An 18,489-nucleotide genomic window follows, 5' to 3' on the forward strand; every position below is an offset into this window, starting at 1 on the left:
AAACTGGTTCTCAATGAAATCTTAACGTCATTGCTTTTCTAGTGTTAAGAAATAATGGTACCAGTAATTACATTTGTGTATGTTGATTGCCTCATTAAAAGAATTCCATTCGATGCACTTTCAAAACATGGTTTTATGTTCCCACACCTGGGAAAGCATTTAAGAAAAAAAAAAAAACACTCATATTGACATGAAATATCGAAGAAATATGTTTTCAGTTCCTCTTTGTTTCTAAATGATAAAGAAAATGATTTGGCAGGTTCTTGTAATCGATATGCACTTCATATCGGTGTCAGGGAATGTGTCTTTGAACGGTAGATCATTGCCAAGCCTTCCTCACAGTTATAATGTTGTTATACCCCAGCAACAGGGATAAGGTGTCCCACACTTTTTACCTTGTGTACCGTATTTATCAGGCAATAAACCCAGGCCATATTTATTGCTGATCAGTAGAATTAGAGATAAAACCAGACTTTTTCTGTTCATTCAAAACTGTGTCACTTTACCAAAATGAAGGAAAAATTAAGAAATTTCCCAAATTTTAAAGAAAACATTATCTTTTACCAATCTATACAGGTATGGGCTGCTGTAAAATCCAGGTAGGAAAAACACTAAAAAATTTTAGTCAGAGGTTATGTGTTTGCCCCTTGGCCTTAATGTAGAATAAATATGGTATGTATTTTTTCCTGGTTGGACAAGATTGTATCTTTGTTATTAAGTGATTTACTCTAAAAGTCTGTGGAGGAAATATTAATCTAATAAAATGTGTATATAATGACTTCTTTTTCAAGGACAAGATAGTTGTAATATTCTGATGTTGTTAAACTCCGGCAAGATTATGAAACCCTATAATTACACTACTATAAGCTGATACCTAAAGAAGACCACACATGATTATATTACTGGTCTTTACACACATATCCCAGACTGAATTCGGAAATGCGATACTTTTTAATACATACTTGATACCTGTGAAATCATAAGCTGAAGTCCTCATTATTAATGAGTTTGTTCGTTGACATCAGCTATTAAAATTTGTCATCAATAAAAGTAATTGGAATTTTACATCAACAAAGCCAATGTATCCTATTACTCTATATACAATATGTAGGACTGGAAGGTTTAGAGTATTTGAATAGGGAAGATCTTCAATGTTCACTGGAATGTGGTGACTGCATAATGAATAGGAAGTAGAATACGTATCGTGAAATTTTGACATCAAAATATTACCTGAACTGAAGTAAATTGAAGTCAGCTACTGATAATTCAGTCTGATCTCTCTACTATATGTTTTGAGTATCAGCTTTTGACATTTACCTTAGTGTTATTGACTAATCATACCTGTGTAACAGGAAAGGATTAGCATTGCCTCCCCCTCAGACCTGTGAAGGAATAGTCTTCCATTCTACCGATAGAGATGAAGAGAAATTCCCTTGAATACTGAAGCAAGAAGATGCTTCGAATATGTTCTGTTCATGGTCAGCTTACCTAGCTCCAATGAAATCTCTCTCCCCTGGTTTTTACGTGGAGTGCTTAATATGGCACAAAGATATAATGGGAAAGAAGAAGTGCCTCTGCCAGGGATCAAATATGTCACTAGTCTTACTGGTCCACCACTCTACTGATCTGGCTAAGGGGAAAATTGTCTTTAGTGTGATAGAGCTAGGCGGCAACTACGAAAAAGCAACCTAGAGTATGTTGGGTGTATGAGGAAGTGTTTGATGACTGTATCTGTCATTTGTTAGTAATTCTTGTTCATGTTTATCATTGTTTGAAAATCGATGAGCATGTTGTTTACTGGATGTTGTCATCATTCTGAGCTCTGTTGTTTACTGGTTGTGGTCATCATTCTGAGCTCTGTTGTTTACTGGGTGTTGTCATCATTCTGAGCTCTGTTGTTTACTGGATGTTGTCATCATTCTGAGCTCTGTTGTTTACTGGTTGTGGTCATCATTCTGAGCTCTGTTGTTTACTGGGTGTTGTCATCATTCTGAGCTCTGTTATTTACTGGTTGTTGTCATCATTGTGAGCTCTGTTGTTTACTGGTTGTGGCCATCATTCTGAGCCCTGCTGTTTACTGGTTGTTGTCATCATTGTGAGCTCTGTTGTTTACTGGTTGTGGTCATCATTCTGAGCTCTGTTGTTTACTGGTTGTGGTCATCATTCTGAGCTCTGTTGTTTACTGGTTGTTGTCATCATTGTGAGCTCTGTTGTTTACTGGTTGTGGCCATCATTGTGAGCCCTGCTGTTTACTGGTTGTCGTCATCATTGTGAGCTCTGTTGTTTGCTGGTTGTGGCCATCATTCTGAGCTCTCTTGTTTACTGGTTGTCGTAATCATTGTGAGCTCTGTTGTTTACTGGATGTTGTCATCATTCTGAGCTCTGATATTTACTGTTTTTTTTTTTTCAATTACAGGTGTTGCCATTTGATGACAACTTATGTGTCATAGAACCATGTCCTAACTTTGAGATCTGTTTGTCCCACGTGTCCTTCGACCAGGCTGCACCTTTTATAACATCGGATATGATGCTGTTCCGCCCAATACGCCCATACAATGGAAACACCTGTAAATGCCCGACAGGTTTCACAGGTAATCCTTTGTCAGTTACAGTCTAGTGATATCAGCACCAATCATTTCTATGTTATCATGTAGTAGTGCTGTAGGAACTTCTGATAATTCATGTTGGCAAAAATGCTGATATTAAATCTTATCAGGGGTTCTGTGATCTATATTAAACTTTCTGATTTAATGTATCACTGATGTCCTGCAGAATAATCCAAGTCCTCAGTAAAAGTGATGCCAATCAAATGAGTATTCTCATACGTTGCAGATAGAGGATTGGTGCGATATACAATCTTGATAATTTTGGAATATTTGTTTCAGCATCATCATAACTATGATGGAATTAAATTTTTTTTCAAAAATGCATAAATATTTTGTCTAAAAACACCTGTAAAACAATTTTATATGTAATAATTACCTTTCCTTTCAGGTATGACTAGGGACTTCCTGTGTGATACTGAAGTTAACCTGTGTTACAGCAGCCCCTGTCTTAACGGAGGAACCTGTGTGCGTAGAGAAGGTGGATATACCTGTCAGTGTGGTGATAACTTTACAGGTAAACAAGATGTTTCTATATAAGACTCTTAATAGGTCATGCTATTTCAAAAGCCAAAAACTTCAATCATCACATAACTTTCCTGCCATCAGAGACCCAGTAATGTTAACCATTCTCAGGCACATTTCTGATAGCTTGTATGAATTGAAACTCAATTAAATCTCTTTACATCTGTTTGAGCCAGTTTCCTTATTGGTAAAAGAGTAATTTATTTGGGGAAAAACATCAAAATAAGTAGGATCTGGTAATTGCCAGGTGCTGGACACAAACTTATTTATTTAGTTTATTGTATTTTTTGTAATTGCGTGATAAGTGGCCTGCTAGGACCTGATCTAGCCCAATATTTACTCTTTATCATTAAAAACTTTCAGGATATTATTTTTTTCTGATTTATGTATTACGTATCAGATATACCCCAACATCCAGACACAGTGAATCTGAGACGTAGAAAGCTTCTAGTTTAGAGATAATGTTTACATCAGTAAAGTTTAGTTTCCAATTTTGATCCTGGTTTTATCTGTCCATTCAATATCTTCCTTAATATCTCACAAAACCCTGGGTAGTCACTCTGTCATGCCATATTAATAGGGATGCTGTACGGAAACATTCCATTATAATTAAGGTAGCACTGAGTTGTTCTTTTTTTTCTGTCAGTATAAAAGATCTTAGATAAAATGTGCAACACTTGAGCAGGTGAGAGATTAAAGCAGTCGTGTGATACGTAGCGTAACCAAGAGATCAAGGCCACTGTTTCTGTGTATAACAAAGTAGCTTGGAATTATTCTTGAGAGAAATTGCAACATTGTGTCGTTGAGGTCCACAGGCCATGTGGAATGATGGCTGTCCTTTGTGGAGCCCTCAACTGCAATCATTACAGATAGAGGGTATTGTGATAGGGAGTAATCTGGTCGTTCTCCGTACACAGCGTTCACATCTAGTCAACATGGTGATTGTTACAGTTAGAATTTGTGTTTAGTGTCTTTTGTGTATGGGTATTTAGCTGACTGGATCACAGGGTCTTGTTACACCTTCGTCAATATGGACTGATAGGATTGATTCCAAGCCACTGATAACTGGTCATCTCCATTCATTGTTTGGTTTTTTAATAAAATGAAATTTTCAAAAGCTATTGTTTTGTGGTGAGATTTAAAGCTTGGTTGTTCTGAATTTAGACTTTGATGTGAATAGTTATAGACAGAGACTGCTGTGAGTGCTGTTAGACAAGGAATTTTCACCAGACGTTGATGCATTCGTAAAATTGAGTTAGACCAATTGTATTTAACCCTTCAATGTAATGAATGGTATTGATTAACATTTCAAATTATCAGCTGTTAATCAATCCTCAGTCGACTTTTAAACCTGATGTTATCTCCAGGTATCTGCGACTCTTTACCTGTTTAGTCTTTAAATCTGTGCTCAGAATGTGGTTTCTATCATGAAAATCTCCATTGAATGACAGTGGGAGGAGTAATGACTGCCGAAAATTTGTCCACATTTAATTATTTGTGCAAACTATTATTGATCGAGGAGATGACAACACCTGCATATTCTAATCTTTGGTGTTCAGTTATTTTAATACAACTTGCCTTTAAACTGCATTCTACCCCTATACCTGCTAGGAATCGACTACATATCATCACCTTAAGTTGATCAGGGATTCGCTGGGATTTAGTTACCATTCTTTGTTCGAGAGAAGATTAAAAATGTAAAACTATCCTTTAATTATGCTGAGAGATGATCTTCCACCAAACCTCCTGCTTTGATTGGTAGATTTAATGGTGAATTAATCGGGACATCTAATTATAGTATACAGTGTATTCTAGTCAGAAATCTGCGGGTTTAGACACTATTATGAAATATGACATTTTTATTGTTGATGTTCAGGAATTTTCATCCTTAAGTACAGAACAAAAACTGAAAAAATGAAAACTAGAAAATAAAATCTTTGTTGCACTGTTACATGCTGGTAGATATTTTCTTTCCTTGTGTAAGTTTAGAATACAGGTAATTATGTCTTCCCGTTTCCAATCCCTACCATTTCTGAAGGTCAAGCTATGACGAGTCCTGTCACAAAGTGTATAGGTATATTAGTCGGCTGGCTGCATGTGCTATACTTTCAGTGGTGTGGTAATAACGGTGGGTGTCTGTCTATGTTAGGTGTTTATTGTCACAAACGAAGGGTGTAGAAATCGGAGACAACTGAAAATCAGATAGGATTGGGGAAAACAACAGTCATGAAATTAAGACTAATAACTATCTGATCCTGGCATCTCCATTAAGGCGGTGGAAAACCTCAGGGCATCATTAAAGAATCAATAGAGTTTTAAAACAACACTAGTGAGCCTCCATGTCAATATGGACATCCTTTATTGATTACAACATTGAAAACATTCCAGGATTAAACAGCACACCAGGAGTCCCATTACTTTCCAATCTAACAATTAATAATATTTGTGTTTAGTTATCAAATATCGGTATAAACATCAAAATACACTTTGTTGCAACTTTGAGTTAATCTCAGACTGATAGCCACGCATATGACATCAAATTTACTTTATTACATTGCTCAACTAAATCATTTTCATTGTTTCATTTTCACTCTGATAGAATTTTTTCAAAAGAGAAGTAAAAAATGATACACAAAACAAACTTTGATTTAAATTTAGTTGGTGAGCTTTTTGCAGGACATTGAAAAATGATTTGTTTGCATGTTTACTGAACCTCAATGGGTATGGGTGGGCTTATTGCCAGGCAATGGCTTAATGAGAGATCAGTATGCTACAGGTAAATATACCTGTATGGATTCATCAAACTTGGGTGAATTTGTCAAAAAAATTGAAAGATGAAAATTTCACACAAGCAAACATACAATAAACTATATTATTAGATATAGTGTCATGGTAAAAAGCAGTTTATGTACAAAGGAATTGAGATCTGCACTTTTTATAATACAATGAAAATTATTAATATGGCTACTAAAATCAGTACTGTAATCTCATATTTATATAAATGATGAGTACCAAGGTACTTTAAAAAATTCTATGTAGAAGATATTGTTTGCAATGGTGCCAACACATATCAAAAATTATAAAGACATTGAAGAAGCTTTAAGTAGCTGACTTTTAAATTGTCCATGAACTGTGTTTGGCAGTTTCTGATCTAGAGCTTTTTTCCTACGTGCTGTTAAAGCTGTAATATCCATACAAAGACGGAGAGTCTTTTAATGTAAGGAAGTAAGTCTACTCTTTGATATTCCCCACATCACAGTAAACTACAAAAGTGGGGTGCAGGCTTATTAGTAAAGGTTTATATTTGATGTTCAATACTCCTATCATTTTTGTGTCAATTGGTTGAAAGTCCTGATAAATGTTCTTGTGTTAAGTATCTGTCTTTTAAATGTTTTAGTTCAGTTGACACAACTTATGTATATCTATATCAGTTCCACTTGACACCGAACAATAACTCGTAGATAACAGGGAAGATAGAGATTTTATTTTGTCAACATCAAAGAAAGCTAACTTTTATGGATAGATGAGTCAAACAGGTTTATCGGATTTGCCTGTAGTAGTAATTGAATGCTACAGGTATATATTTGGTACAGGTAGATGTTGTATGTCTTTATTGAACATGAATAATATTATTGAAGTTAGCTATCTTGTCTCCGTAGGAGCTGTTATCTGTCTGCAAATGTAGCTCTGTAAAATTGCATTTTTGATTTCCTTGTGTTAACAGTACATGAAAATGAAATTTGATATATGTATCTAATATCTTCATCAGATTAACAAAATTTATGTAAATTATTAATCATTAAATTTGCTTTACATCACTTCATATCTTTATCAACACTTGTAATATTTTTTTAACTGTGTGAATTCCTTTTTTTATCTGTGTATCTTTGAAACATTCACAGAAAAAAAATGGGTACAGGATGAGTTTCTTTGATTAGATCTTAGAATGTCACAGTGAAGAAACACGGAATCCTATTAAAACAGAGACAATAAATGAAGTTACAACTACACTCTTTACTAGATATTGGTTGATCAAATTTTCCTTAATTTCTTTTTTTAAATTAATTGGTTGTCATTTAATTTTTTTCTTCAATTTGATTACATACATTATAAATGTACTTTGTTCTTTATCTAGGGAGGAACTGTAATATCAACATAACAAAAAAGTATGATGCTGCATCTTGTCCGAGTGACCTGTGTCAGCCCCCATCAACCTGCGTGCCCCTCATCAAAGGAGGTTTCCGTTGTGAGGGCTGCCCATCTGAGCCACACTTCAACAGATTCTGTCAGCTGACTACCCGCAGGTTTCCAAAGGGATCCTTTCTCACCTTCCCGGCACTCAAAAGACGAAACAGATTCACCATCGAGCTGAAGTAAGTTATTTTCCAATGTGTTTACATTGATTTATTTCATTGTTTTCATATTTTTGGTGAAAAATTAGCCTTGTTGACTGAAAGGAACTGCAAAAATTTGATAGATGTATAAACACTGTAAACACAAGCATTCTAAAAATTTCATCCATGTCGTATTCACTGATGGTGGTTTGACAGCAGAGTATTAGAATATTTATGGTATGGGACTTGTGTTGTACTTATTCCTTGATAAATATTTAACAAAATGGTGTCAAATTCCTCACCTATAGACATTGGATGGTCAGCTGAAAGTGACCAATGACAGACAAAATGGACAGAGACTTTCACTGTGTTATGTAAACACAATGGGACAGTTCACAAGGCATTTAAGTCGACAGGTCGTCTAACCTGTGTCTTTTGTTAGGTAATGTGTTTTCCATACCTGTGGGAGCTTATTTTTAGTACAGTAAATACCCTGATAAAATGTTAACTTTGAAAGTTTCATCAAGGTAACTCTTATTCTATGTAAAACAAAATAAAGATAAAAATTTGAGACATCTAAGCTGTTTTTGATGGTTAGAAGTATTATTTCATTGGGTATCAGTCAGGTATTGAAAGCTTGTAGAATACCTGTTTATATAGTAGCTGTCTATCTTAAACTGGCCAAAGTTTGTATTCATACCTTAAGTAAGATATGTCCAGTCGCTTGCCTTTGTGTGAATTGTTTATCATCGTAAACAAAGCTTTTGATCTTTAAACTAGACTGTTTTCTTGTACAAACACGCTAGCTTTAAGCTTAAAATTGGAGTTTCATGCCAGGGGGGAAAGTGTGTAGGTTTTGCAGGGTGAACCCTAATGTGAAGTGTACTTACTGAATGTAGAAGGACACACTCTCAGCTGTTTGTGAGATAAAAAATGGTATGGAGATAAGAGCTAGAATTTGAATGTGTGTTTGAGTAGGCCTAGAAGGTGTCAAGGTCGTTTATTGTTTAAGGGGGAGGGGGATGGAATGTGTCTGATAAAATGTACCAGGTCCTATTTCTTTTCACTGCTGTTTTGAAGAGTTAATTCTTAGATAATGTCAAAAATATCACTCATTTGTTCAGAATGAAATCATTATATAACAGGAATGTCAATACAGATATCAAGGCATTTTAAAAATTTGTAGTATTTTGTCAAGACAAAAATATACTTAGTTGGTATTTGTTGGGATGTACATGACTTTATCATAAATTAACCAATAGATTTTAACTGCTCTTATCAGAACTTCGTCTGCATTACCTGTATATTAGTTTTTATAGAAAATTATGAAACTTATTGAAAAAGATCTCTGACGTATATTTCTTAATGAGTAGGATACTTAAATAGATAAGAAATGGCTAAACTTTTGATGTATTTTCGTGAAATATACCTGAATGAAAGGATTCAGAACTTAAGGATTTCTGGGGAAGATAATCCAAACAAGAATAAACAAGTGTTTCGGTGATTTTATTTTGGTCATATTACAAAAAATGTTACATTGGGTTTTCATAGCCAGTGATTGATAAAAGATATGTTGGAGTATACAATGTCCATTGTCTATCAGGTATTTGTTATTGAAATTTAAAAGAAGTCAATGTATGATAAATGTTTCTGTCAGGAAAATAATTCTTTGTAATAAAAATGATATACATATAGGAAATTGGAATGAAAATCTTACAGATTTGTTATGATAAGGTTATACATACCTGTAAGTGACACCAGGTATAGGTGTAGCCTTATGTTCACTGTCAAAGGTCAAAAGTCTCGCCTAACAGGTAACTGGTGTTGGAATTCATAATTGGAGGTCAAAGGCGCCAATAAGGCATGAAATTAAAGGTACTTTTTCCTGTTCTTAATCAGTTTTAACAGGTTTAAACAGACAAAATATAATTAACTCAATCCCACCTAGAAAGGAAGAATACAACAGAGATTGATAATGGATGATAATCTTGTAAATTTGAACTGATGTGTAGTGACAGACACAGCATTCTCTAGTTAATTATCAATTAGAACTGTGTGCCAAATAAAGGGACAAAGACATGTGGTGTATGACTCTTTATGTTACCATCATCTGCTGTTTCTTCTGAATGGTGCTTTGGACACAAAGACCTACCTGACCAGGTAAATGGCTTTGCCACACTTTGGTGATTGAAGTGGCGTGCCTCTGGTACAGGTGTTACAAAGGACCGACCATGATCTTTTGATCTTGATTTCACACCAGTTCTAGAATTAGAAATAATCCTTAAATTATGTATAGGATTGAATTTAATTAGTAACCCCTAAATCATTATTTTGAATTTAGGCTAATTTGATACAGATTTAATGAAAAGGCCAAGTCCATTAGAATCATTTTAGTAAGATTTTAGATTTCAAGATCTACAAAAGAACCTGTTTACTTACCTTAAGGCAAAAGAAGACACATGATCTGTTTTTTGTTATGTTGTTCACAATTTCTTTAGATTAATGTGAATGCTTTTAATGAAATCAGGTGAAGTGTCAAGTACATTTAAGGATTAAATATAACAAATATATTGTCTATAATCTGTTGTCTGAAAACTGATATACATCAGCTGTGTACTTTTAAAGGCACATGTTCCACACACAAAGGTGAAAAAATAGTCCAGAATGAGAAATGAAATAAACTTTTATAAAAATGAATCAACTGTACTTATAGCTGTTATGTAACACAAGTAAATGAGATAAATATTCAGTATTTTACCAATGATTATAAATGTTGTAGCTGTAACTGACGTTAAGTATGAAAGCAATCAAAGTGTTAGAACTTTACTTCTAGGAAAGGATAACAATTCTGGACAGAAAAAAACTTTTTTAAAAACCCCATAAACAATAGATCTTGTTTATTTTGAGTGGTACTTGGTGTTCGTTAATTTCTTGGAAAGATGTATGTGATAGCAATAGATGGAAATTTTATATACAAGAAATTACAAATTTTATGTGACAAACTTATGTTTTTCAGATTTGCAACCCAACAACAGAATGGACTTTTGCTTTATAATGGTCGATTCAATGAGAAGCATGATTTCATTGCCCTGGAATTGATCAATGGTCAAGTACAATTTTCCTTCTCCCTGGGGTCAAACATCACCACTATCTCCTCCAATGTACTAGGGGGTCTCGGCAACGGAGAGTGGCAGCATGTTGAAATTCGCTATGTTAACAAGGTAGGTGTCACATATACCCAAAGAATTTGTTAGGGGCAGATAACTAATGCAAGATGTGGTCAATGGATTAAGTAAATTTGCCTCAGAAGGGATGTTCTGGGAAAGGTTACAATATAAATTCAAAATCACATGAAGGAGGAGTAGTAACAAGGGGAGAGATGTCAGGAAAAGCTGTTATAGTGAAAGATATTCACAGTGCAAAGAAGAGGGTAAAGAGGGGAGATAACTGTTCATGGCTGAGGATTGAGTGCTCATTACACAAGCTGGTCCAGGGATCAGGGTTATCAGAGGATGATGTTCAGGGGAATGTAAGTGTGCATTCTAGTATACAAAGGAACTGTCTGGAAAGGTTGTTCCTGGCTGACAATTCAAATATACAGTGAAGGTCAATTTTATTTAACTTTATGTGTTATTTATTTAAAAGGACATTTGATATCACTTTCCACAAATAGATCAAGCTCTTGTATCTGAGAATTTCGTAAATACAGTGATGATTCAGTTGTATAAGTTTGTCTTCAGGTAGAGAACGTTGAAGTACTGTGGATTAGATATACTTATAATAGAAATCAGATAAGAGACATAGCTTTCATCTCGGTGTTTGTAACTGCAGTTTGGATATTCAGACCTATCAATATATAGATGTTTAAATACATATCACAGGCGATGCAGAGTTATCTGCGATTCAATAATTCAATGTCTTAAGTACTTGGCAGAAAGCTGCATTACATTTTTGAAATATGCCTGATATGAGACCAGCTTTTAGACATTTTCGAGAGGCTAGCGGCAGACGGAGGATAAATATGTGGTGTACTCATTGCCATGGTGATGATCAGCTTTGGCTGAAGTGTTGAGTAAATCAGATTACTTGTGTGTATGTTGTAACTAAATATTTGATACAAGTTGTATGCAATCAAGGTCAGAGGTCTTTATTTATGTACTCCCAGTAGTCCTATTAAATGTTATTAACTTTAGTCCAAGGTCATTCTCTCTATCTTTTGGATTACATCAAAAGCTAGACAACATTAAGCCATAGTGGAATAAAAACACGACATCTTTATCAAATATTGATGGTTTGGCTCCTTGTTTTACATGCTGCAAGGTTTATGCATAATTCTCCTTCCTGTGTAACTTGGGATATTTGACACTCTTCCTGGACTGTAAGCTATTGGAGAGCTGGCTGATAGATAACTGCTGTAGTGCACCATGGTGTGAGACAGATGGCCATTAAACTCAAGAATACTGAGAAACTTTATACCCTAATGATTGCACAATTGTTGCAACGAGGAAGAAATACAAACATTTGAAGGAGCCTGATCTGTGCAAACATCTGTCACAGTTATTAGATGTATGCCTTCCTGTATATTACAGGCTCACAACTGTTCATGAACGCTGCAATAAAACATGACATGTGCATTGTTATTCAATTATGACATATTAGTTGATAACTGCAATGTATGCTATTTGCTGTGCCCCACATGTGTAAATTACATTGATATTTATTATAAGGGAATAAACTGTGATTACAATGCTATTTTGTAACAGGGTTTTTTCCCAATAATCATTATTTTGCAATAGGACGCTTTCTTGTAGTGCACCCAATACAAACGTAGTAAGGTAAAGTACAACTTGGTAAAATTAGGCATCCTCACTTGTCTTCGTTAAGTCATATTATGGTAAGGTGGTGTCTGTCTATCTGAGCAATGGATTGTCGCTGCTATATCAGGTTTTAATTTTAGATTAATTTTGATGGAGTTTTTTTCTGTAGATTTTCAGATATCTCTGAGAAATTTGAGTCTTACGTTGAAGTCAAGGTCACAGTTCCCAAATTAAAATTTGACTTGCATTGCTATGCAACCAACATATTACAGATTTTAAAGAAACATGAAAACAATGGTCAGAATGAAAGGTATATGGGAACATGAATAACAGTCCAGGTCACTATGTCAAAGGTTAAGGTCACAGAGGTCAGATTTTGTTATTAATAACTGGTTCATATTTTTTTTTATCTCACATTGAATACTTACATCAGTCTAAACACACACTGCACTGTTTATTTTTGTGTGTCATATATCTGTCACTCTCTGTAAAACATACAGGGTCAGGTTGATTTACATAACATGGCTATTGTTTGAAAGATTGTTTTAAAGAATTTCATAATGTGAATGAAATTGCTATTGAAAAATAACAATAGAAAATTATACAAAAGTGAGGGACAGTATACTTATTACATACATTAAGTACTATTGTGTGTATAAGATTGATCATTTTCATTTTATCAAAACATTAGCAAGTCAAGATTATTTTTTATTCACCATTGTAGGGATTTCCTGCTGAGGTAGAATCCTTTTCCTATTGAAAAATGATAAAGGATTAGGTTTTAATAATGATCTTCAGCCATCCTCTCTATTAAGGTTTTGATAGCAAGGTCATGTAAAGGTCAGGTGAAGCATTGTCTGCATTGGTTGATAAAAAATTCTTTCGGAAGTAAAATTAATGAAGATCTGTGTGTTATCATTAGATTTGTGAGCCTAATAAAGACTCCAATCTCTTCACGGTGCAGCGTGTTATTAGACAGGAATTAATTGATGGCTACATCTCCTGACGTGTCCTCTTTAATTCTGTGTTTTATATCCACCAGACACCGGGAACCTTTGTCTCTAATTATTTTCCCTCATTGCCCATTGTCGAGGTCTGGAACCTATAGGTCTGTAGCAGTACATCACTTCGTAGATGGTCTTGTTTGGAACTCTTGCAACCATTGATGTAGTGTGTTGTTAAGTACTTTCTCTGATAGTATAAATTGAAATTCTGAGATGAGAGATATGTTATCTTTTGTTAATGCAAAAGATGTCGATCTCCATAATTAAGTATGGGAAATCTAAAATGTGTATTGGAACAATAGGAAATTGATTTTTGTAAGTTATGTGCTGTTTCATTCTGTGTCCAACTTCCGCAATCTTAGAGTCATTATGGATGCTAGATTCAGCTTTGCCTTGCAATTTTCATTTCAATGAAATTTAAATATATGAGATTTTCATGCAAACAAGGGCAGAATCTAAATAAGAACTATAAACTATTCTATTTGGTACAAAGGCTTTTTAGCAGTACACCAGTGTGGGTATTGACAAGCAAACAGACATTGACATGCAGAGTTTTACCCAAGGAGACATGGAACACGAAGCCTCTCTATTAGTCCCAAGATTGATGTGTGAATGTTCGACCACAACACACCAGAACGAATATCTGGCCTAGTCAATCTACAGAGAAATGAATGTTAACGCCATTTGTCTGCAGTTTGTGTTCTAATTACAACCCCCCTACATCTCCGATATGCTGATGTTCGATCTCACAGGAATTGTGTCACCAGTGTAAAGATCAGGCAAAGAGACTGGAGGTCTCTGAATTCGCTGTCTGATCATGTTAGGGATTCTGTGGCTCCAGATTATATAGCACACCCGTTAGAGTAAGGGCTGTTGTGTCTCTTCAATAATTACATAACCATTTGGGCAGTCCGTCTCTATCCTAAGTCTTAGATTGCACAGATTCCTGGGTATACTAACAAAATGAATTGTTGCACAGCAAAACACTTTATTATTTCGTTTCAAATGTGTTCTTGACATTTGGCAAGGTATATTTTTATATTTATAATTGCAGCTTGTGTTTATTTGTGGTTTCAACTTACATCAGATACATATACCTACAAGTAAGGTTTCCTCCAGAAATCAATATCAGAATGTCTGTCATGGTGATGAAATGGTGATGAGTGGAACACCATTAAGTATCTATCTGTTCTTATGACATGTAAGGCACAGGAACAGGTTAAAAATCCTATAACAAGAATTGGATTTTATTTATACGATTGAAAGAAGAAGAAAGAAAAAATAGAATTGCTAATATCCAGAATGTCATTTCTTCTGATTCATTTAAGGGTTTAGCAAGTCAAAATATCTGTTAGAAAAAAGCTTGAATGATGATGAAGCTGAAACAATAACCTTGGATAGAAGTTATATGCATGTCATTGGCTTCCATGATGATGAAGTGTTTCAAGTCCTTGTAGCCCTAGAGGAACCATGATTGGTCTAATACTGGAATCCCAGATAGTAATATCTATCAGTCATATGTATTTCTTTGATTTTAATTGATTTCCCCAATGTGCTTTTTTTTTCTAGTCCTGTGGAAATACCAGTTTCTCAAACAACACAAATCTGATTTTATCAATTCATATTTTCACTCTGGAAATTGAAAATTCATGTCTCTAACAAACTTGATTGCAATAGATAGACAGTTTTTTGGTAAAAGTGAAATGTGAAAGACTTGTTTGGACTTCTAAAAGTAATTAAGGTGATTGCTGTACCATTAATTCATAAAATAGAAGTCATAGTCTGATGAATAAATAGGCTTTAGTCATGCGGATCACTTGTATGTGAAATTCAAAACAGAAAAAGAACACTTTCAACTGCAACTTGTGTTGCATAATTAATGGAAGAAAAAAAGTCAAATAATGATTTGACAAAAAAAATATTTTGCCATCTGTTACTAGTGAAATTAATGTAATTGATTTTCTGGGAGAATAAATTGCTGGTGGAATATGATGTTTATGATGACCAAAGCACCCATAAAATAAACTGTGCATTTTGTTTAAACAGAGCAATAATGTCTATGAACATACAAGATTTATGGTAGAAGCCTAGCTACCCTGGATTGTGTTGTCACTATAAAATCTTAACTCGGAGTAAAACCTGTAGGGGAATTATTGATTTTAGACATTAAATTATGCAATAAATTGCTCAAGAATAAATAAATTAATAAAATACTATCATATCCAAGCATCTCCAGAATTATTTTATTGTGTTTGAAAAAAAAGATATAATTGAATTGATGCCTTTGATGTTGGATTGTGTATGTAGATTGTCTGAAGGCCGGTACCTGGGGCTAAATCAGGTGTGTGACAGCTAGGTCGACCCCATATCTACCCCACTGATGGCAATATCATAGATGTCTCAATGTTAATTATAAGATATGTTTTGTAATAATTCACAATACCTCACCATTATAGTAATTTACATGGTAATGATGTAGTTTGCCTGTCTCCGAGTCATGCCATCTTGATGACATTGATAATGATGGAGGCTATCTCTCATACTGGCATCTGTTTCTGCAGGGCAAGGAAGGATTTCACCCCTAAAGACAATTATAGTCTCGTATCAAGCTAATGAAGAAATCTTTTCTAAACTGTAGTGCTGCAGTGATGTTTCTGGGTTAAAGAAACCAAATCAATTTGTCAACTTGTGTGTGAGATGTGATATGATTGTTTTTCATTAGGAGAAGCTGTTGTCTTAGATATAAAGTAAAAATACATCCATGCTGCTACTGATGGGAAGCCTTTTCCATGGTACCTGCATGTGCATGTGTCTTCTCTGGGGAATAGCACTTGAAACAGGTGTAGACAGGCTTGTTATCATCATGATACAGCTTGCATTGTCTCATCTATTTTTGATGATGCAAGTTTGAAGACTTAAGATACCAAAATGATGGTATATTACACAAGTACGTAGTGGTCTCTGCCAGTTCTCCCTAGCCATTTTGATCATAGATACAGAGTTTGTAGAAGTGTATTTATCTACGTAATGATTTTTATGGATACTTCAGTGAATGGTTTGTTTGTACAAGTTGATATTAAAGCCACATTGACAGTGGTGGAAATTACAAGAGCTTATGGGTCACGGATTTTACACCAGTGTTTATGTAATAACATCAGCGTCCTTCTCTTTGATGTGTCCTTGATTTCTGTTAATTAGCTGGGGAATTATTGGAGAATCGTCCCGATATCTTTGCTGTTTGGTCTAGATATATGTCCGTATGGTATGCAGGTAGTCATTATGGGATCACTATCCCATTCAAGAGATCTGCGGGTATACCTCATTTACAGGTTGTCTGATGAGTATTTGTGAGACAATCACGTTCCTCCTTGTCTTGGATAAAAATCAATGATTTCTAATGATACACTTGATGATTTATTGATGTTTGAACAGTGATAATCATGGTCACTTGAACGTTTGTCAGAACTGACATTTATACAACATTCTAGTGATATATTTGTTAATTCATTAGGATTGGCAACAGCAATTCAAATTTATGAAATTAATTCGAAATATTGTACGTTATCATGGTCAAAGTTGGGAGATCTTATTTAAAACTTTGTTTAAATTCTTAAATGTATGAGTCATCGCAAGCATAAATATCTTTCAAAACATTTAGCTGACTTGACTTTTATGATCCAGCTGCTTAATCTCCCTTGGGTAAATGTGGAAGGTGTATATTTGTACTTTTCTCAATTCTTTTAGTATTTTTGTCGTTAACATATTTTACTCTTTATTTCACTGCTTCATTGCCTTTAGCTGATTTAAAAATTTAATCTGTTGCAAATTTTCTCTCACACCTATATCACTTCAAAGTTAATGGTATAATTCACTATTCTTTCAGGTGTATTAAGTGTTGTAATGAGTAAATAAAACAACAGATGTGATTTTTATGTGAACTGATATAGTATCCTTTATGTACTAAAACCCTGTTACGTGCAGAATATTATCCTCATTAAACTCACTACAACCACAATGCTCAGAGAACCGTTGGCCCCACCTCTGACGGTCCATAAAGAGGCTATAGGGTAGCATGTGTAATGGCCATCTATAACCAGCCTGATTTCCTGGCCTTTTAAGTGTGTCTCGCACTCACCTGTCACGTATGATGGCTAAACATGATATTGTACATAGAACTCTTTGTTAGGTAATAACAGTTAATGGAGGTATTCAAACATTTAAAGACTCATAGTTTCATATCGTTTACATTGACAATATCTTGGAGTCAACAATTTCATGCAGAAAAATAAATGAAATATGTGACAGTCATTTGTCAATGTCTGTGAATGCTGCTTTGGTTACTCTGTTCATTACAGTCCAATCAGCTGTTGCTGTGCATGTTACGACTAATGCTGGCTATAATCCTTTGGAAATCTATCAGCATCACAGTATTGGTCTTGGTCGTTTCTGCTCTTGTCTCCATAAATAACAGTCATGAATGATGGCGTCCTCTCGAATGATGCTGATCAATATAGGAAATTTGAGATAGTGCCACTACATGGCAGCAAGGATCGCGGAAACCTTGGGGATTACTGATCACATGACCGATGTGGATTACTGATCACATGACTGATGTAATTTGTCATTGTAGTATATAAATGCAGATGTTGTAGTGTTTTCTGAATCAATGTTTCAATATTGGAATAATTTCTGATGGAAATCAGCCATACATGATGTATCGTATTTAAGAGGAAAAAAGTCATTTCTGTGGTAAATTAAGTAAAAATAAGCACATATCATTTCTGTGTAATAAAGCCTCTCTATTTCGAGTCATATGTATTGGCTGCCTTCATAAATATGATAGTGTATAAGGATGATTGATGCTGGGGATCAAACATGCACTTAGTATATAGCAGTATAACATAGATTAGACGCCAACATTTGTTCCCAATCTTCCACATTTGAGAAAGAAAACAAACAGGAAATAGTGTTGATAAGACTACAAACGCTCATTGTAATATCAGCTGAAACTATTGTTCGTTTTCTGCTACCCCTGCAATTGTACCGTTGAGTACAAGATACCTTTTAACCCCAAGATTGAAGTTTAATCTTCATCAGTGAACCAAGTAGCCTCGTTTACAATGACAGCATGGATATGTATGTGTAGGAAATGCTGTGCATGGTGATAGGGTTTTATGAGAAGAAGGCAGAGTAGATCATGAGCTAC

The 18,489-nt window shown here is 34.7% G+C and overlaps 1 protein-coding gene across 1 annotated transcript in view; it reads left to right on the forward strand.

Moving 5' to 3' along the window:
* LOC132549273 (cadherin EGF LAG seven-pass G-type receptor 2-like) overlaps positions 1-18,489 on the forward strand; it is a 62,239-nt gene that overhangs the window by 19,135 nt on the left and 24,615 nt on the right. The window contains exons 3-6 of the mRNA XM_060213190.1: positions 2,417-2,591; positions 2,995-3,120; positions 7,264-7,501; positions 10,479-10,683. Coding sequence (XP_060069173.1) covers positions 2,417-2,591; positions 2,995-3,120; positions 7,264-7,501; positions 10,479-10,683 — 744 coding nt within the window. The remainder of the gene's footprint in view (positions 1-2,416; positions 2,592-2,994; positions 3,121-7,263; positions 7,502-10,478; positions 10,684-18,489) is intronic.

Source organism: Ylistrum balloti, unplaced genomic scaffold (assembly GCF_031769215.1).
Source record: "Ylistrum balloti isolate Yb309-2 unplaced genomic scaffold, AGI_CSIRO_Ybal_v1 Utg370052, whole genome shotgun sequence".
NCBI classification, from domain to species: Eukaryota; Metazoa; Mollusca; class Bivalvia; order Pectinida; family Pectinidae; genus Ylistrum; species Ylistrum balloti.